Genomic DNA, 21,809 nt, shown 5'->3' with positions numbered 1-21,809 from the left:
CATGCAGCCCACAACCCTCCATCTCTCCTGCGGGCAACCCTCGCCATTCAAAATATTCCGTTGTGACGGTCTGCGGAATCCCGAAACTCGCTCCGGTATCTCACAAGTTCCCGCACTATTTTCCAGCGCTGTATAAGGAAGAACGCTAATTCTGTGTTTGCACAGTCCCGAAATATCCGCACCCATTCCGACCCCGAATACTAGGGATGGATCATGAACCAACTGTCTTTGAGAAGGACGGAATCCTTCCAATCCTACCATTGAGATTAGCACACCCGGCCGCGCAGTTTATCGCTGATTTTTACGATGCCATCGCAAGCGAGCGTGGAATTAGGTACCGTATACAACAATCTGGCCAGCAATTAACCCCTGAAATTCGGTTGCACGATCGTAGAGGATACGTAGTTGGGTAACAATTGCCACGGGATCGGTTGCGGATAATTGAAGCAATCAACGAATCAATTACGTTCCCCGAATCAGCAAATTACTGGTCAATCGGTCCGTTGCGGAAATCCAGCGCCTGAAATTCGTCGACAGTTGCGTAGACAATCGAGGGTGAAACTCGATTTTTCATCAATTTTTAACGATCTCTACGTCGAATGAACGCTGCGATTGTTCCATGCCCTTTTCCAAAGCAAAAATCAAACACTAATCCAGACGCAAGTTCAACCCTCGGAGGTCACTCTGCGCCTTCGACCCTTAATTATTACGGGGGTTGAATCCGCTGCAAATTCTCCAGGCTTTATTTCGATGCATTATGTCCGGGACGTCGGCTATTCTTGTCTCTCTGCAGAAAGCAGCCGGCGCTGCATCCCGGATGGAAAATCCGAATGCGAAGCGCCGAGCGCTACGGAACTCATCATCGACCTGCTCCCGGTTGACTGAATCGTCTCCCTGTCCCAGCACGCCCTGGTGTACATGATTCTCTTCTAGGCATTGTCCCCTCGGCTTCATTGTCTCCCCGGCCTGACGCCGGCGATCGTCCAACGAGTGAATGGAAACTGGGAAATGGAATGTCCCTGCACTCTCTGAACTCCGTTGTGCTCTGGGTACTGTTACTTTTACTACCCTGTATCGTCGTGTGTTTCGTTCAAACTGCAGGCTCACTGCTCGTCTGCAAAACGGTCGAGAGCTCGTCGTTGAGCGAATTTTTTTGCAGAGAATAGTGAGGTTGGACACGTGAGAAAGGAATTAAGGGACACGTAGAACACGTGGACACTAGTGACCATTGAGCTGTCTCTAAAATTGATTAAAATTCATTGGAATCGTTGATTTTTTCATTGATTTTCAAAAGTTCAAATCCAGCTAGGATGTAGTCTGAATTTGTATTCACAAGATATTGTAACCTTTTGGTAATAAGCTATGTTTTTAAATAAAAAAAGGTTTCGCTACCAGCCAGATGAATCCGGAAGTCACGAATTTTACGGTCAGAATTCGACCTCTGGTATTCTGACCCTCGTACTCGCAGGCACAATAAAAAAAAAATTAGGAATGCCTACCGAGTCGTGACATTTGACCCTGATGACGCACGTTGGTAATTACTTTCAGTTTTTACAGTGCAGGTTCCAAGTTCAGAGAAAATAAATAATGATATTCGATTCGAATTTTGAAATACAAATTAAAATTCGGGGTAACGATTATAACGATTTACATGAAAATGTGAGTATTTTTTTATTTCAACCACTTAATGAATCCTCCATTACGAATTTTGGAATTCTGACCTTGGAATCGTTATCGGTAACCCAAAAAACCTCCGTCTGCTAATTTCTATCAAAATCTGAATGTTTTTAGATTATTCTTCCGTCATATTGAATTTGCCATTTTAGATTTTGGAAATTCTGACCTCAGATTCGTGATTATGTACCTAAAAAACCATTCGGTATCAATTCTCATTCGAATCTATTCATCCATTCTCAAGATATCATAATTTTTATGTCATTTTTTAGAAGTTTGTTATTCTTATAATTAAAAAAATACTGCACCTACTGCATACTATTCAGTTTCCCAAATCGTCGAAGGTGATTCTCTAGATCTTGAAACGTCGAGATTTAGTAAAAACTCAACTTTGCATTTCCGGCGTGATTACAATAACTTCATTTCTCCTCTGAAAACAGAGAAACTGCAAGTTCACAAAGCGGCACGAGGCTCGTTCGTCACTCTGTGTACAGGTTCTGTTTACTATCCGAACGAGATAAGGGCATGAATATATTTCCGTTGACGGATGAATAGGCACGCTCAGTATTGTGTTGGTACACCTTCGCGTAGGAAGCAAGAGCCGCTATTCCCACATCGTATTGATTTACATCGAGGCACTTAGACCCAGCTGTTGCGTCTCAAAAACGATCCGCTGTACGAGCCTAAAATTACGGGTCTTCCATTCACCAGTGAAATACTTCGTTTCTCCTTATCACTTCGTCTCAGAGATACTCGGACGGACTTAACACTGTGAAGGATCACCGGTCTGTCCTTTATTAATTCCCCTTCTTCGTTCTCGACCGATTAAGACTGCGGGTAAAATCGTATTGCAGTGAAAGTGAAACGACGAAATCAACGATTTCTAATTAGTCAGGTTTCCCCTACTATTGATCGCGATGCATGATGGAATATCGTGAAATGAAAAATGAGTTCAGTGGTGCGTGTGCAGATTTCGGTACTTCGACCGAATACCTGATGATGATTTATAACCTGGGACCGCCCGATTAAAAAGCGCCATTATTTATCGCTGTTTGTTCAAATTCTGCGTAATATCATCAGGTTCGATCAACCTCAACTTCGTCGAACACTGAATGAATCCACTGCGTAACTATCATCAAAGCTTGCGGTTCGGTGTTAATGTTTACTCAATAACCACAAGTGTGCTTAATTCCTTATCACGGAATTCTCAAGTGTTGTTCAACCCGAAGGACATTCGCTGATTAATGTTAGTTTGTATGAAGTGCATTAAAAGCAGCGGTCACCTTGTGACTCCCTGCCTACAACCGTGTAGTGAACGATAAATCAAACAACCGCGATGACCGCGTCGACATCACTGATCCATGTACCACGTCCCCGGGGACCTGGGGTCCGTGTTTGCCTGTTTACACTAAAATTCAATTCCGTTCTACGGCTCGACGACAATTACATTCAGTGCATGGAATACAGCAGAGTGATGAAAAGTGCGCGGATAAAGTGCCAAAGCTTCTTCTGAAGTAGGCGAGTCATCCTGGTGAGTTTTTTTCCTTCTATTTCTCTCGAATGATGATATTATAATTGTGAAAAATATCTCCCGGTACTTGGGAAAACGCATTTTTCATATCATTGTAGTTGTTCTTATCACTATTTGATAAAACCGTTCGGAGAATGTGGGAAAATAAAAAAGCTCCCGTTTACTTTTATTTGTTTATAATAATTGTTGTGTAGAGTTAAAATATTTGCAGAGACTCGTTTCTGTTTACCGAGCGTATAGCTTTAGCGGGGAGTAAAAGTAAAGGTTCAAATTAGAAACGCTCGGTGGAAGCTGCACGTTGAACGTGGTAAACGGCGAAATCCAGCACTTGTACGAGGCGGTATCGCGATTCATACATTCCACCTCTGCAAACCGACGGGTAAAGCGTATTTGTAGTAGGTAGTAGTACGTTTGTAACAACTCGTACGATTTTACACTGCACTTGCCGCTCGAAAATACTCCTGTCGTATGCATTCGCGTTTGATATGATAATATGTAACAGGGTGAAACGCGTTGCGAGTTTTAGCGGGGGGTCGAAAAGGGGAGGAAAAAACTCTAACTAAAAAATTATTCGCGAATAATTGTTGCTTTGCAACAGCAGCTGCTACAGCTTTACTTTTGCTGACGATGCGAGCTTCGCATCGTTTTTCGCACACTCATTTGTTCGGCAGGAGTTTAAAACTCGCAACTCGTATTTTAATCGATCTAATTACTGCCGCTAATTGTTCTTCTTTTTTGCTTTTTTTCATTTCATTTCATTTCATTTCACTTCTTGCCACAGAATTTTACCACAACGCGAATGAGCGAGTAGTCTGAAATAAACAATTCCAAGCCTCTGTGAATTCTTTGTTCTACAATGCAGATTGCTAATTTTCTGCATAAATTTCATCTACCTTTCGTAAAACGAACCGCATTTCATTTTCACTGATATTTTGCTTTTCGTAAATAAAAAATTTTTTCCCACCTGCACGTTGAGGTAAGCCATTTTATATCGAGTCTGACGAAAATTAAGATCGTTTTGCGAAATCATTGCGAATAAAAATCCCTGTGAGGTACGTGCAGCGTCTCAGTTTATATCCACGATAAGGTATAACAAAAATCAATGGTACAAATCCACATTAAAAATATAAGATTTTGAATAAACTTTGGAAAATAATGCGAAACGCGGCAAGGAGGGAGAAATCGAAGAGAGGGGTGGCAGGGGGTCAGAGGTGATAATAAAAAATTCAAAGGCTTACTTCCGGCGAAAGTTAGGAGGCAGTATCGTTATAAATCGCTTAGAGAACGTAAAATAGATGCGAAAAGCTTACCTCAACCCGACCGTGATGCACGCAGGGTGGATGCCGAACGAGGCAACTACCCGAAACTAAAAACAATTTTCGTTTATACCCGCACCTTCCATTCCAACCCCTCGCCATGAACCTCGACCCCCGTATATGTATATCGCATACGAAACCAGAGTTATCGCCGACAGATAAAACGATAAAAAATTTCATGATCTATAATTCAAACGATTATTGTATATCAAATTTGTTATTTTTTTTCCTGGTTTTTGTTTTTTAACAATGTAAGATCAATACTTCATCGAACTTTGACTGTTCCAATAAGCGTCGGAATCCGTTCCGCACCAGCTTATGTAAATCCTTCGCTATGAATATCCGCAAAACGTGCCAAAGTACATTTGTCCCTGTAACACTTGAAATGAATGATAAACTGGTTCTGGTGGTTGCTGTTAAGCAGAGTTTAATAAATCGTTTTACTGCCATTTCTACAGTGCGTTACATAATCAACAACTCGTCGTCAGTCTCGTTCGTAAAGTTCACATTCTTGTAGTGAATCCTGTTTTTACCAACAGTACTTTTGTTTGTTTATATGTTATTTATCAAATTTAGACACATCCTTTACCGAAATATGGAACTTGAAACCACACGAACTGCACTATTACACATAACTCACGAAATAAACGACTTTTTGTCAGTCTGGAATGAACAAAATTCCGTCGATATATTAATCAACGAGAGCTTCTCGACGGTAATCGAGTAGCGAAAATGCCGATTTTGCAAAACCGGCTGCATAGCAGGTAGTTGAAAGTTTTCCATTAATCGTTAATTAATGCATGAGTCCTCTTTACGACGTAACAAGCAGATTAAACAATTGTTCGTCGAGCCGTAAAGCGCGTTTAATTGCGTTAAAACAGCACCCCTTGACACCGCACGTTGCGCACAGCAGCCAGCGTTCCAGTGCAAACAGGCACGTGTGAACGGGTTTCCGGTGTACGTTTTCCGCACGTGCAGACGGCGCGCGGATGGCACAACGTAAAATCCAACTTTTCACCATATTTGCCGTTCAGGAACCGCAGCCGTGATGCATGGCCAGCCATAGCCGAGGGGGTTTTGTTCGCCGCGCTGCACGCGATGCGCTTCCACTTGCACTTGCACTCTGCAGCTGGCTATCCGAGAGCTTTTCCGCTGGCTCGGTGCCTTCGCCGAACCACGAGGGCAACCTGATTAAAAAATAAACCAACGCAAAATGGAGAAGCGCGTGGCGAACGGGTGCTTTATGAAACGCTTCGAAATATGCTCTCACGTTCTTCCCTCGTGCTTTTTCTTTCACTTGCACATTTTCTGCAGCCTGCAGTAGTGGATTTTTTTCTTCCCTCACACCCGTGACTTTACTGCAGTAAGTCCGCGTTTTATTTAGTTGTTTTTTTTTGCTCTTTGTATGGCGGTCAGATGAGTCGTTTTTTTTCTTGATCTCGTCTTCTCTGTGAACTTACTTGGTGCAAGTTTTCCTCGTCAACTTTGGGAGACGAGGTATATTGTGAAACAATTCAGACACTCAAGGATTATAGATTGAGATTTTCATATGGCAATAATAGTAGTAACAATAATAACGATGATGATAATAATGATAATAATAATAATCATGATAATGGTAATAACGGCAAGGAATAAATTTGAGCAAAAGAAACGTGCAATTAAATGAAAATACCTCGCGAGTCGAGTCTTGCTCTAGCCCGTTCTCCCCAATGTAATTTCGAAGGAAGCCACTTAATTTAAATGCTCTAATTCCACCCACTCCAAGAGCCAACCATCCACCCTTGCTCCTATTCGCCCTTTATTGTTCCTTCGAGGACGAAATTAATTGCTTCTTAAGGAAGTGGAATTATATTTTTAAGAGCTTCGGTCCCAGGCTCTTTGTCATCCTAGTGCTTGCTTCGCGTACAGATATTATATAGGTGTATATAATACGATATTGTGAAAAGAGAAGGGAAAAAGAAAGACTAACCCCCACAACTCTGAAACGTAATATAACTCGGCTGAGCTTTCGTCGATAAATGTACCTACACTTATATCGCGTTTGTTCACATGGTCATCAAGTCTGTGGCTCTGGTTCAGAAGTTCATGGCATTTACTGCACTGTATAGTAATCGGAACAATGATCGAATAGCCATTTTTCCACCCTTCGATTCTCGATTTATCAATATTTTCAGCTCCTCTGTAGCGCGTTTCTACGACAGACAGAAAATTTTTAGATCCTCCGAGAAACGTATAACGAACTACGCACCTGCATGTACATGCATGAAATCGTGTCACGTGGCTAGTAATTATCGAGAAAGTTTCACCCTGAGAGTGTGTATGGGGGTCAGAGCCAAGGGAAATAATGAAATATAAGTAAAACGTGGCCGCGTTCTCGATGCGCAACATCAACACAATTTTTTAAGGGGTGGATGGGGTGCGCGTTAAGCCCGCAAGTCGAAAGACAAGATTTTTGGAATCCCTGTCGCGTAATAGAGGCGCGAAACATACGTGATCTGAATCGGAATTGCAAATGCAATCGAGAGATAAAAATTGGCTGTCGTCTGACGCCTGTGGGTAGAAGAAAAAAAGAAAGAACAATAATAAGACCACGAAACGAGGACAAAACGTAAAGAAAATCTAAGGATAAAAATTAAGCATGAGTATCAAGGATCCAGAACGCTAGCGGGGCTTAAAAATACCCACAAAAGTCGACGTCGACGTCAGCATTAGAAAGGGATGAACATGGCTGGGCCCACGACTTCGCGGATTTTTGGGCCCAACCGGTATCTCCGTGAATCAGACGCGCGGCGGTGCTGAAGACGAGGAAACGAGCGGAAATCGCTGAAATTTGTCAAGACACGCGGTGCGCCAATTCGCGTTTCGTTTCGCAGGATTCGCCCCCTCGGCGATCGGGAAACGACGCGACCTGCGTCTCGGGGAGCGTCTACGTCGCCTGGAGAAAATCCTACGAGCGACATAAATCAGCGGGCAGCTTAACGTGACAAAAGGACCCAACTACACGGGCATGGCGACTGCAGTGTACTACCTTGCCGACCGCCTCCGGTGAGCGATGGCAATATCTTTCTCTTCGTTATTGCTTGTGACGCGAGACAGCAGCGACCGGAAACCCGGTTTTTCTCCCCTCCAGCGTACACTACTGAAGGCAATAAAAACATCATTCGGCCAAATCGATCCTCGCCGTCTGCACACCACGCAACATCCGTATCGTGTATCAGCTGCTGCGCTGGACCTCGCGATTGCTACCAAAGTTGGAAGACTCACTCGTCCTTTCATGCGGCACAAAGATTTGACACGTTTAGATCCAATTGTTGTACCCTTTATTTTCTAAAATCACAAATTTACGGCACTGATTGTGAATTTCTCGATGGCTAAGACCAATTTCTAGAGGGTTAGACACTGCAAATTTATTTTTTGACAATTTTAGAACTTAGGATCAAACAGTACAACCAACAATTGTGACCAAACCACCAAAATCTCGGTAAGCTAATGTACCAGTCATTGACCCTGTCCCAATTACTTACCTCTGTGGTTCCATCTGTTTGATCCTTAGTTCTACAATTACCGAGAAATAAATTTTTGGTATCTAACCCTCCAGCAATTGGTTTTAGTTATCGAGAAATTCGCAATTTGTACCATCAATTTATAATTTTGTAAAAGAAAAAGAGTGTATAATTGGGTCTACACGTGTCAATAACTGATACACTTACCTTCTACCCTGCATGCATCCGAATCACTGAACCGTCTTTTGATCTACAATTTTTCAGCCGTTAATTACGACAGCATTGCGCCTTGTCGGAGCAAATTTCCCAGCATTCTCGCGCTTATCGATATCGCACATCGCTAATGGAATACACAAAGAAAGGACCGGAGTGCAGTGTAAAACGCACGGCGAAGTATACCTGGAGGTATATGTATATTTCAAAGCTCCGCTTTGCTCTTCCGGTGCAACAGGTTCGGAGATTCAATTTTACACTCACACTCCTGAATGTATTATCAAACATGCAAGGTACCTTATACCTCCTAAGCGTTTAACGAGTACCGGTACTCGCGAAGAAATCTCGAAGTGTAGATGTTTAACGCATGTGACGATATGACCAACGGTCTAATTCTTTCTCGTGTTTTTTTGTTTCTTTTTTTTTCACGCTCTTATCGATAACCCTGTTCTCATTTTAAAGATTAAAAAACTATTCGCTCTGAAAATTAGCCTTTTCTCAACGAGACGAGCGACTCGCGCTTATTACTCGGCGAAGCGAGAGAACATCCGACCGTTCTTGGCACTCGGTTTATTCGCTTTTACACCCAGCAATAGAGTCTGCAGGAGTGTTATGGTCCGGTGCTCAAGACTTGTGTTTTATCTTGAAGCAGATGGGACGGACAAAAGGATGTCTCAACATCAAGGAAGCCATGTGGTTTCCCCCGCTGTGTTATATCATTCTTAGCTTTATGAAGGCTATATACATATATATATAGATATATATCTTTCGGCCTTGGCAGAAATGATAAGCCAGTTGGAAATATACAACCCGTAGCAGACGAAATGGTTACGGGAAAAATAGATTATACCGGATACGATTCCATCCCCGGCGTATAACGCATGGATGTAGGTACATATATATATACAGACCTCAGATCCACTCCGATATTACTACTATTAGGATACTTTCTTGCGCTCGAAATCGCGGCCACGTTACCAGATAATTTGAAATTTTACGGACGGTTACTCCTCTCGCTGCCGAAAATATTACTCATAGAAATGAGGATAGAAGAATTGGGGAAAATTTAGAATAATTCATCACTCGAAATCAAGACAAGTTTATATTTTATCAGTAATTAATTGCTTTCCTCGTCGCTTGAATGTCGTCGCGACCTGTCTCGTACTCGTATTTCACTATCGCTCTCTGAAAACCTCCCTTTTTGACGATAAATAAACTATATATTATAACGAATATGTACACCTATATACGTATTAAATATACATCATGATATATTTCTTACACGGCTACCCTTAACCGTTGGTATGAGGTACAAATCATCGAGGTCCAGAGGTGAGAGCGAATATACGTCTTCGATCGCTGTCTACATATTTCACCACCAACCCCAGCCCCCCCCCCCCCCCCTCTTTTCCACCCTTTCATATATAACATTCTCCTCTAGTTTCTATTCTATGTCCTGCACATTAAAACTCGTTTCGCAGCAGTTATTGACACGTCAGGATTGAGTTGTTAGAAATTGCGAAATAAAACCGAGTTGATCAAACTTGGTGCAAAAATAAAACGAAACAAAAATATTTTTTTCGGATAATTGCTAATTGAAATAAATCCAAGTCTCTGTTCGGCGTCTAAAATATCTTATCGACGATTGACTGGGACGAGAATTTGCGTGTGAATCACGATTTCTTCGCGGAATGTAAGGAGAAGGTCGAGGTACTTGCTCGGGGTGGTAAAGTTTTCGTTTGGAAAATTTTCTTCCGTAGGGAATCAGAAGGCTCGAAGTTGCACCCAAAATACGTCCTGCCTAAATCCTTTTATCCTTTAATGCCCAAACTCGCTCGCAGCTGGATCCCCACGCCGCGCAGCTCTCGTTCTCTTAAACTTTCTCCTATTTCTACCCCCAAGTCTCGCCCTTTCTCCTCTGCACTTGTTCCCCGTAACGTCGTCGGCAGGATCTTGGCGTTGAAAAAATACGAGGACATTTCGCCGCGAGGATACAGGAGTTCGGAGCGTAGATTAGAAAATTTACTTTTATTAACCGAGCGATTTACCCGGCGGCGTCCAAGAACGCTTCCTGGAAGTAAAACAAAAGCGGGGTGAAACACCCCCTGAAATTTCTCTCTCTTCTCTTGAGGACAGGAACGAGCTTCATTTCGGAGTGGTATTATATTGTTTCGGGATTAAGGATTACTTATGAAATATTCACGCTCGAGCAGCCTCGCAGCCAGAATTATCGCGGAGACTGAGAGACAGGGATGAAATTTTCCGCTGGCTTCTATCACTCGGTTTAAACAAACGTAGCAACGAGGCTTTCTCCTGGGCTTTCTCGACCTATTCGTCCGCTTCAATCTGCGTCCCCTATAATTAAGGTGTAGATGAATAAGGGAGAGAACGGAAAGGAATGGAAATAAAAACCGGGAAGAAAGGGATAGCGGAATTGTACACGCAGAGTTTGAAGTATTCGCTTCACGGCGAATTTCAATTTACAAGCAATTTGCAAATCTTACGTGAGAGAGAAAAAATGTCCCCCTTGAATATGTGCGAGGTCGCTTTTTTAATATACAGCGATCACTGGACCGAGAAAATTTTCCTTCCTAATTTCGCGAGAATTTGATTGCTCACCTTATTCTGGAAACTACGGTTGGTGCAAAGTCCAAGTGACCAAAACCCAGCTCCGGCGATTTAATGTCATCGGTGCTGTTGTATCTGATGTTGCTGCAGGGCGGCGTTTTTACGTCTGAAACAGGATAACAATTTCATGATTTTTATTCGAGGATTTTGAACGGAATTATCGGGATGGAAAGTTGAGGAAAGATTAAAAAAAAAAAACTTATATGGTTGTTGGCAAAAATTCTTGACCAGTTATTAACATTGCTCGCATGCGTTATATTATATCTATAGGCAAGGAGGGCAAACAGAATTTAATTAATACACACACACACACACATGGTCGTAATTTCGTGCATGAGTACGATCGTGTATTAACCGAGGTTGAAATTTTGCAATAAATTGCTTGAAAGCCTCGGCATTAATATCAAATATGTTACACCCTGTTTTGTTGATGGTGCTCAGAGTTAAAATTGATCGCACACCATGACTATACGGTATACCGTGGCCATCCCCGCCCCCGCAACCAACGCAAATTCATCAATTTCTCCATCAATGTACCTGTACATGCAATTTAATGAAACTCAAATGTCAACTGAATTAATAAACCAAATATAGGCACACAATTCAGCATTCATCCTCATCTGTGATCCGTATACAAATCATACACAAAACTGCAAAATGCACATCACCGTTAATTTTTCATAAAAATTACTTCAATTGCTCTTAAGCTGGAATAATAATACATTTCAAATTAATATAAAAACCGGAAGATCCTCCTAAGTAAGCCGGAGAGGATCGCGAGCTCAAGTATCTCGTAGCGATGTGCCTCTACTTTAAGTAATATATATATATATATATACAACCACGTAAAATATTGACACCATTATATACCTAATACCCGAGCCTTGAGCTGTAGGAAAATGAGATGAGTTTCTCGCATATTACATGCATATACATTGGCGTGCCTACATACGTGTATGTATAAGGTTACGGCTTAAATATCAGGTTAACGTAGTTTTCTGCTAGGGTAAGAAGGATGGATGGGGGGGGAGAGGAGGGTGGGAGGGTTTATATCTGAGGAAATAGAAAAAGCCCGTTTATTTACTGCTTTTGGACGTGACAGACCCAGCATCGTTTTTCGTTTTTTTTTTCTTTCCTTCTTTTCGAATTATTTTTATCCTTGTCACACGCGCACACCGGCGCATAGCACTATGGATGGAGAGATTGAGAGCGAGGTGTTTGATATGTGAAAGGTGAAGAAAATAGAGGAAACTAAAAAAGAAAATGAAAATATTTCACACACGTTTTTCCATCCGTAAATCCATCCGGCCAAAGTGACAGGGTAATACAGAGCGTGTAAGGCACTTCGAAGAATTCCTCGTTCATCGATGTTTATGCTTGTAAAGCTCCGTGCTTGTAAGCTTCGCTTTGTCATAAGACGGAACTGTATAGGAAGTGTTTTGGGTAAAGTGAAGCAGGCGTGTGCGATAAGCACCTAAAGTACATAATACATATACCTATTTTAAAGTCAGTGAAGAATCTTCAACGCGAAGCCTGAATCAAAATGCAGATAGAAGCTTCGCTTTGGTAGGCATGAGCCAGCTTGTACCCCGAAAATGATCTGTCTTGAACTTGATGGAATGTTTTGCTGTGCTCCATAAATATGCGTTTCATATTTTCCAAGGGGAGAGCCTCGAGAATCTATAATATTAATGTTCGTTTTTTTCTGCTTTTTTTTTTCATTTTTCTTTATTTTCGTTTTTCTTTTCACCAGACAAGACGCGAAGACGAATTTGAATCTTGTCTTCCGTTTCCTAGCCATTTATAACGCGCTTGTCAACTGCCAGTGCTGTCTATGGAATCGCTTTCACGCGCTCGCATTCTCGACCCTCTTTACCTCGAAACTATCCTCAAAGTTTACGTGATTCGAGCCAGAGGTATTTGGTCATCGGTCAATTGTTCACTGCAGACTCCGAACTATTTCACGGGCATTGCTCCGAGAGTTCAGAACTTGAAATATGCGATTCAGATTTCACGATCGAGACGCGTACTTATGCCGTTAAAAAATTTACCAAATTTTGCGAAACCTCTGGAAAATTCTTATGTAAAACGACACTCTGAATCCACGGTAAGCCTCAGGGAAAAAATATGACCGCTCTTTGTTATAACTAGGAAAAAAATAACCAAAAAACTAGAAATTCTTAATTTCGAAGAGAGAATTCAGGACGTGCAGCAGGACCCCGAAAAAAGGAGAGAGAGAGGTTCGTTGGAAAAGTGGAAAAGTGATGTAAAAACGGGGACGTGGTCTGCAGACGAGTAAGTTGGAGGAGGCGGGGGTAAAACTGCGGAAAACTAGTCTGCAGCCGATTGCAAGGTGTAGCCGGGAGATTCTGGAACAGGCGTGAGAGTCAATCGGGGAACGGTGCTGGTGACGAAAACAAAAGAATGGAAAATTACTTTCCCTCGCACGCCCGGGGCTGCGGGGAGCTCGGCTTCATCCCCCTCCGACCACTTTGTTCGCGAAGCCAGTTCTGCCTGATGTTCTTTTGTATCAGATTTCACTCAGCGAGCTTCCAACCACCGGCCACGTCTCATCCCCTATTTAACACCCTCTCCCAAGTGAAGGTACTGCAATTTTAGCACCAATGCAAGCTCGCTTTTGTACGGAATATGCACGGAGGCTGCAGAGTGCGAACTCGGCGATACGATGCCTTTTTTACGACCGATTCAGCGCGGTTTGATTGTTCAAAAATTTAGATTTATATATTAGTGTGAGGGTGTATTGTATATCTATCGATTAATTCTCTGCAATTCTACTTATTTTATTTTAGCTCGTGCAAAAAATCCAGAACTGTAAAATTCGGATGACTGTATTATCCAGAAGTCGAATCAAAGAGTGCCGATTTTCATGGCATATTTTATAACTTTCTTACGAGCCACGTTTCCCCTTTTTCCCTCCAGGGTTTTCAGAACTGCTTGAACTTTATTCGCCGCGAGTGATGTGATGTTTGAAATATCTAACTGCTAGAGCTGATATCGTTTTTCCTCTCATTTTTCTATCTCATTGGATCCATTCACTCGTTACCTGTGATCACGTACATCGCGTCTGGCGCGTGTATATCATTCCATGTAACAGGAGCTTGCAATGAAATTAAACCGGCCAATGCAGCTGCACGCCTCGAGAGAACGGAGGCACCCGCATGCAGGTCCCTGCAGACTCGCGAAACGTCAAAGCAACTCTCATCGTCTAATCCGATAATGCGTGATTAATCATTCCATTTGACACGCCTTGCGACGTGAGGCTGCTGCGGCGATCCAATCAGAGAAATTATGCACCTGGTCAATGAATTCTCGATCACCTGAACGTCGTTCCGGGGACCCTCTGCCAACGACAAGGAAGTTCAAAATGCAACTTCAATGTTTTTTTCTTTCCTCAAAAATTTCAATTGAATCTATATTATGCTATTATAAGAACGTAACAATCGCACTTGATTTGGCAATGAATTTGAACAGTCAGGAGTCCGAATCTGAGCACAAAGCTTATCCTCGAGGTCTGGTTTCTTTCAAACGTCGAAATAAAAATCTGACGTCGATTACACGAGAGTAAGCAGGTGTGACCGAGGGAAGAAGGTGAAATAGTCGTTCACCGCCTACGAGGGTGCGCTCTGGCATCGCCCATTATTTCCAAATTTTTATCCCCTCCGCACAGCAGATCCGCAGTAAGGATCGCCGGAAAACCTGTTAAAACAAAGTCAATACAGAATTCGTGATACGCGGCAGAGGGGCTGAGCAGGGTTGTGCAAATTACTATTATTATTACGTTTTTCTTTTTTTTTTTTTTTTTGTTACTCTCCAGGAAACGGCTTAGGCAACAGAGGAGACATTCCTTGAATTGTTTCTCCGAAAGTGAAATACATTGATTAAAAAAACGACTTCCAGCAGCAAATCTCCGTTCGTCGAGGAAGAAGCGAGAGACAGTAAAATTGCGAAAGCGATTTCCGGCCGAGGAGCAAATGGAAGTTCGTGTAAAAAGTGACGCTTTTATTAGTCCAGCAGCTACGCGAAAACGCACCCTAAAATCGCGGACGCGTTTAGCAACGGTACACAAGGATTTCCGTCGAAGATGAGAATACTTCGTTACCATTAAGCGAGACGAAAGACGGAGACCCCAGGGGGAGAAATGGGCTTCAATTTTAGCCCGCGAAACGGTCGGTCGCTGGCGCTCGATGCGAATTTGGATGCGGAATTTGGGAAAATCGCGAGGCGGGGGAAACCGGGGACAGCAAATTGTATTCCGCGTAATTGCGAACTGCTTTTGAATTGTCGCCGAGCGTTTCGCCCGACGAGGCGAAGCTCGTTTACAGCGAGAAAGCTTTTATCGGTGCCCTCTTATCCCCGCTTCCAAAGGACAACTCGATTAGACCCGCGACTGATCTCGCGGACTTCTTTCTTCACTCGCCGCGATTTTCTTTCTCTCTTTTCTCTTTCTTTTTCTTGAAATTTTCAACCAGCAATATTTCACACCGTAAATTTACGACAGTCAACGACGGCACGATTTCTCGCGATAACTCGCTCGTCATGCAGACGATGAAAGACGTATTAATATGACGACCTGCAGAAGCCACCCCAGGAATGGACTATATAGGACTATATATTCGTGGAGGCACGCGGGGCGAAGGATCTGGTCGAGGGAGCGAGGGTTGGAAAAAGGAGGGGATTGAACCCGCGAAAACCCTTCTTGAATACTAAAACATTTTTCCGAGCTCATCGTGAAACCGACCGCTCGTCGTTGCTTTTCTATATCGACGGTTGTTCAGGGTTGCCTGACACTCTTGATCGCTTCTGAAGAAGACCAAATATTTTTTCAACTCACACTTCGATGCTGGCCCTTGGCCGTCTCTCAGCTCTTAGATAAGTTCGCACCCATCGATATATCGACTCTGCTCAAAGCAAACACTCTTATATACTTATATTTTCCCTTACCAAGGCGTTCAGTTTTCACCAACTTTTTGAATTAATGAAAATTTCAATATTGTTGCGCAGTTGAGCTCGAAGCGAGGGGATATTTCCCTTCAGGAATTAAGAGGAGGAGGGAGCTTCACTCTCTGTACACCTACGTATGTACATACAATATGTGCGTCTTGAGGGAACCAACAAACTACCATGCTAGACCGAAATTGCTCGTAAGTTGATCTAATGGTACCACTCGAGATGCAATATTGCCCCATGAATATGATACAACGTTCCTGTAGCCTGCAGAGCCGACCCACGGAAACCCCGAGGGCTTATAGGTATACATAGATTACCGGTATAGTCAGTGGCTAGAGAATGTCATATGATAAGAGTAATATTCCTGGAACGCGTCAGGATCATTCGCGAATTGCAACTCCGAGCAGATGAATCAAATTCGCGTTTATGACGGAGAATAGCCGCGCGTGGTGAAGAGAAATTTATGGCTCTTTTATTTATTCGATTATTTAATCCATTTCAAGATCTCTGAGTTTACACTTAAGATAAATTTGCGGAATATTCGACGGTTATAAAATAATAATAATCGCAATAATTATTGATTTCGTAATCGGTCGAGGAAGAATTATCTGAATAAATTTTTAGTAATATCTTGAGTTGGCGTGCAGGAATGCATTATAGATACGAGCAGCTACTGTTTAATGATATTTCAACAATTCCATTCATGCTAAAAATTTTTCATAAAAATTATTTATGCATAATTCCTTCTCAGAATTATTTCTTCTACAGAGAAGAGAAGAACTTGGTGAAGAAAAGTATTCAAATGTTACGACAGATATAATATTGCACAGTAGATATTGTTCGCTAATAGTTTTCCAGTGACTCACTATTATATTTTTGAATTAAAACTTGAGCGAGTTTTCTTTGTATAGAAATCTCACTTGGAAACATATTAATAAACATTACCGTCCGTATGATTAAACAACTTTGACAAATGAATTAGGTACTGTTACTAATATTGAAAAAGATGAAACGTCAAGAAAATTGAGTTTCTTGATGCAAGTTGACAACTGCTCGTGGTTAATTGTTTTAAAATTATTTAATTTCGGTTAAACTATTATAATCCCGTTCGAATTAGTTTCGTCAAAAAATTGTCACAACTCGAAAAGATTATTTTCAGTTTTAATCCGAGCAATTCTTTTTCAACGGTGCAAGGTTTTCGCCTACGAAACAACGCGATGTGCAAGGAATCAGAATGCCTTTAGGGGTATAAAGGTGATCCACCCCAAACGACGAGCGCATTCTTATACGCGTGTGCAGGGCGGCAGAGCTCAGAGGCATTCGGGGGTTGGAGGGTGGGGCGAATCGTTTACGTGGCAAAGTTTAAATATAATTTCGAGTCTGAGAGGGGCGGAGGGTCGTGCCTAATCTTTTGGAAATAACGCATTGAACTTCTGTTAAGCACTGAGGCGTAATTTTCGGATATAAAACGGTTTTGCCGAGGTAACGCAAACTGCGCCTACCCCATACAAACACCCTTGTAAAAGCGCTCATGTTACATTCTACTTTCTGAACTTTATGGAGTAAATCGGGCGTGCGTGGATGTTATCTGACGAAACTCGAGCCCTCGCCTAAAAATACGAAATTTTTTCATCCTTTGAAGAAGAGGAAGAACAAGAAGAAGGGTGGTTTTAAACGACGACAAATCGAGTCGCGAACCAATTTTCATAACAATCTGTCGGAAAATTATTAAGACATCATATTTCACGCTCTGTTAACGATTATATAATAATTTACTCTACGGTAGCAATTAATTCCGCGTCAAAAGGCTTGCTCGGGGTTGATTTTAATTACATCGGAGTATTGATGTTCCCAGTTTCTACGTTTCGAAACTTCCGGTTTAAGTACAACTGTATCTCGGAAGTACGACGCGCCGGTTTATTCTGCACACTGGCGATCGGGAATGTTTATTATTTTAGCTCGACCGTGTGGAAAGAATTCCGCATCTTGTTCATCCCATATCCGGAATTCCCTTTGTGAGCGTGAATGAGAAAAAAAAAATAAAATAAAATAAACCTCAGCCCAATTCGTCAGTTTTGTCTGGGAATGCTCGATTGCAGCCAATTGCGCTTTCATTCGAACGGCAGCGTCGAGGCTTATATGCTGCCGTATTCGTTCATCCCTGACGTCTGTTGATTATTATTTCCAGCCGCTTTATTCAGACGAGTATTCGTAACTCTGAGCGTTTCCACCTGGCGTGCATTGAATAATCGATGCCCGCAGGTGATGCAAGGGACTCATTCAAAAAAGTTTGCAAACTGCGGCGTAATTTGGTATTCGATGTTTAACTCTCCGTGTATTCACGTTAAAAGGGGCCAAAAACTTGATGTGTAATGAAATAACGGTTCTATTGATGGAAAAATAGAAGGAGACAAAGCTTTTTGAGTCCCACTGCTCGAAGCGTTGGATGAAAAAAGAGGCTTCTGATTAATTTAGCCGAATAAAATCACCGATTGAGAATGATCGTCAACTAACTGGAAGGCAAAGCCAACGTTACCATAAAATCCAACTGCAGTTATCGTCATCAAACAAGACTCGCATTTTAACTTGAAAAAAAACCGTGTCAAAAGAATTTCGACCGGAATAAAATTTTTTGCGTCATTCGACTCGGTTAATGCGCAAGAGAGAATTTTTGCTCAAGAATCAATTTCGTTGCTTTTTGAAGTTTGAGATTACTTTGTTCTGAAAATTAATTAAGTTTCAGAGGGAATATAATTATTCGCAACAGAATGAAAATTTCGCGCAGAGTTGGAATTTCGCTCTTTTGTTTGCCGAGATTCTCTCATTGTCGGTCTGATCCTCCTGCCGCCGCTTCAAAGTAAAGAGACGGAGGCGATGAGTATCCATTGTAAGCCCCCCCCCAACCCGCCCTCTCCCTCTCTCTTGAGGGAGAAGAGAGGGTTTCACATTTAGGGGTATAAGTACGCTCGGACTCGTTTAGCCGATGAAATGAAAGAAACTACAAAGACCTCGCGGGAGAAAGCTTCTTAAAAGTTGTAGCTTGGATATCGCTCGCCGACTTCCCGCAGGGGATGAGGTATGTGTATTGGTGTGGCTTCTTCTTCACCGGATACCGACTCCCCGAAGTTCGGCAAACAGTTCTCAACACACCGCGGGAACCGGCATCAACGTGGTTTAATATCGTGGATCACTTAGCGTATCCTACATCACAAAGCTGTCGAAGTCTCGAGTCTAGTCCGCTTTAAGTTTGACCAAAGCCGGGAGAATCTCAGGATTTCTCAGCATTGTTGAAGCACGGGGAATTCGAATTCAGTGAAGAAATTCTTTCTTTGAATTTTCTCTTCATGTTTTTCTCGCCTTTTTTTTTCTCCAGGGAACGTATGCCTGGAAATACTTATTGGTGTGATCATTGTACAGTTTTTGATTATTATTTCATTTTTTATCATCATCGAACAATATTGTATTGAAATGAATTTTTTATAAGATGGCAACCAGAATATATAAGTGCAGTATTGACAGCCACAATCATAATAATAATAATAAAATACGATAGATATTTTGTAGTAATTTTCTAGTAACAATAACAAATGAAATTTTTCTCGATGTACAAATATACTTTCAATTTCTCATGAAATACTTTTTGGTACTTTGAATCATTTTGAATTATAATTAAAAACTCCACCATTGCCGTAACAGAGATTGAAGAATAAGGGAGCGAATAGAGGGTGGTGGTTTGAAGTTGGGTAGGTATAACATTGTATATTGCGCAAGCACAGCTTTGGTACGTAAACCCATAGGATAGCTATAAATGAGTATTGTACGAATATAGCTATATTCAAACTAGCGAAGGGTTTTACGATAATTGCGGGGAATAAAAGGTCTAAAATGATTTAAGACAGTGATTCTGGCTCGACTTCTACCCCTTATATACCTTTTTATTTTACCCCCTTCCCGTTCAACGATAATAACAATTCCCCGGTATACATTATTTCACCGTCTCGAAAACCACGGCAGGCCTTTTATTACACCGCTAGGATGAGAAATCGTCTGAGATTATACCGAAATGGCTATTTCTATTTCGGATATTCGTTGAAAAATTGACTACGATTTAAAACATCAAGCTAGAAAGCCGGAGGAAGAATTTCAAACGAGTTTCCCGGTGAAAAGATTGATTTGAAAAATGTGTGTTGAAGAAAAAAAGGATTGATCGTCTTTCAAAATTTTTATAAAATCGGAAGTCTTTTTGTACAAAAAACCTTCCTAGATCTTTGAAATGAATTTTTCCAACGCTAGACTTCGACTCAATTCAAACCAGCATCCCTTAATTCGCTTTCCCTTTCACCATTCGTTAACAGTACACAATAACGTGTGGATACGTCGTGTTGCACCTGCGAACGGCAGTCAATGAGGGAAGTTGTTGAATAAATTTTAGGTGAAATCAACTTTTCAGTTCTAAATCTGATTGCGAGGTTAGTCTCGCGGCTAACGAGACCGCGGCGTTAACGTGGCTTTGAGAAACCAGTTTTTTGGTCCTCGTTCGCGGAATCGCTAAGGGCGTTATAAATTTGAGAGTGGAATTTTTAAACCCGGGTCGTACTTTTCCCCGTCTAAAACATCGGCCTGGCTATCGGAGTAATAAAAAGTTCGTTAACGACTCGCGGGGGCTTTCGTCCTCCGCATTCCCGTTCCTCGGCAATAATAAAAGAACTTTGGCAACTAATCGTGACGGTGGGAAGTGAGAAAAAATAAAGGCGAAAAATCATTCCGTAAACAAATAATTATCAAATACAAGAAAACCCCGCTCGGTATGCAGTCACGGTCAGAATCATAATAATCATCAAAGATCTACAGAGTCTGTGCGGTTTGAGAGCTTCCGCACTCCGCAAGAGCCAACCTTTCGACCAACATTCGTTTCTTGTGTTCCTTCAATTCGAAAGCGTTTCAAATAACTCATTAACGTACCAGCCTACCTGTTTATACATAAGCTGTAGAATATCGTGCTTTTGGATATTCTAAAAAGCTTAGTCGCTTTTCGCTGTAGATGCTTTATCATTAACCTTGCAAAGCTCGTTTCGATCGATGGAAGGTTTTTTCTCCACAGCTACGATTCGCTACAAGACATCTGGAAAAAGTAATTTTCGGGCAAGAAGCAATAAAACTTTACCCACTGGAATTATCATCATTATATTTTTCACGTCTTATTTAAATATTACATTAAATTTTCCTCTTTGACGAGACAAGTCTTTGATCAGAAATACGTATAGCTACCATAATCATGATCGGCACCGAGGTGAGAAGAAATAAACTTTAAATTTCTACGGATTCAAATTTTAACGACCAAATATTCGTCGCCGGTAAGTACACGCTTTAAATCACATTTGCGTTTCGAACGGAAAGACAATACTTTCCCACAACTTGTACGCATGTACTTTGCCAAGTAAACCAAAACCGGAGATCAAACGTACGCAGAATCTACACTAATTTGAGGGGGTGTTTATTACCATACAACAGCCTTCCAAGAGGCCAACAGAAACCAAAGTTTGCGTCTTACTCTGTGATAGCAAATAATGTAATTAGACGCTAATTTGCCACTTTCGCTTGGACGGATGGATCACATATATATACGTGTCCTTGTCGCAGCTTTTTGCGTATTGATTACTTTTCGAAAGATCGTCGACAAACGGCACGGTTTTTTGGTTCACCTTTTCTTGCGTATTTCATTCGAATGAAACCTCTTGTGACATTAAGACGAAGATGAAAAAGAAGTGAAATTGGATTCCAAGCATAACGAAGCGCGTGGCGCGTCCCTAAGCGCAAGGATAACCTTGATTAATCAAACTCGTCTCTTGTAGCAATATTATAGAAGCAAAGGAGGACAGGCGAGTCCACACAGGTAGATTTGCGGGCGGAGAAAGCAGCGGCAGCTGCGGTTAGTTATACAACAGTCTTCGCAAGTTTGCTCTCTCCTACACT

At 41.8% G+C, this 21,809-nt stretch overlaps 1 protein-coding gene across 1 annotated transcript in view; it reads right to left on the bottom strand.

Annotated features, from left to right (window-relative positions):
* Nucleotides 1–21,809, bottom strand: part of LOC124405677 — a 93,362-nt gene that overhangs the window by 45,522 nt on the left and 26,031 nt on the right. The window contains exon 3 of the mRNA XM_046880773.1: nucleotides 10,860–10,974. Coding sequence (XP_046736729.1) covers nucleotides 10,860–10,974 — 115 coding nt within the window. The remainder of the gene's footprint in view (nucleotides 1–10,859; nucleotides 10,975–21,809) is intronic.

The sequence above is a fragment of the Diprion similis genome, chromosome 4 (assembly GCF_021155765.1).
Source record: "Diprion similis isolate iyDipSimi1 chromosome 4, iyDipSimi1.1, whole genome shotgun sequence".
In the NCBI taxonomy this organism is placed as follows: Eukaryota; Metazoa; Arthropoda; class Insecta; order Hymenoptera; family Diprionidae; genus Diprion; species Diprion similis.
Note: the sequence above shows the minus strand (reverse complement) of the source record. Positions and strands in the feature narration are given on the sequence as shown.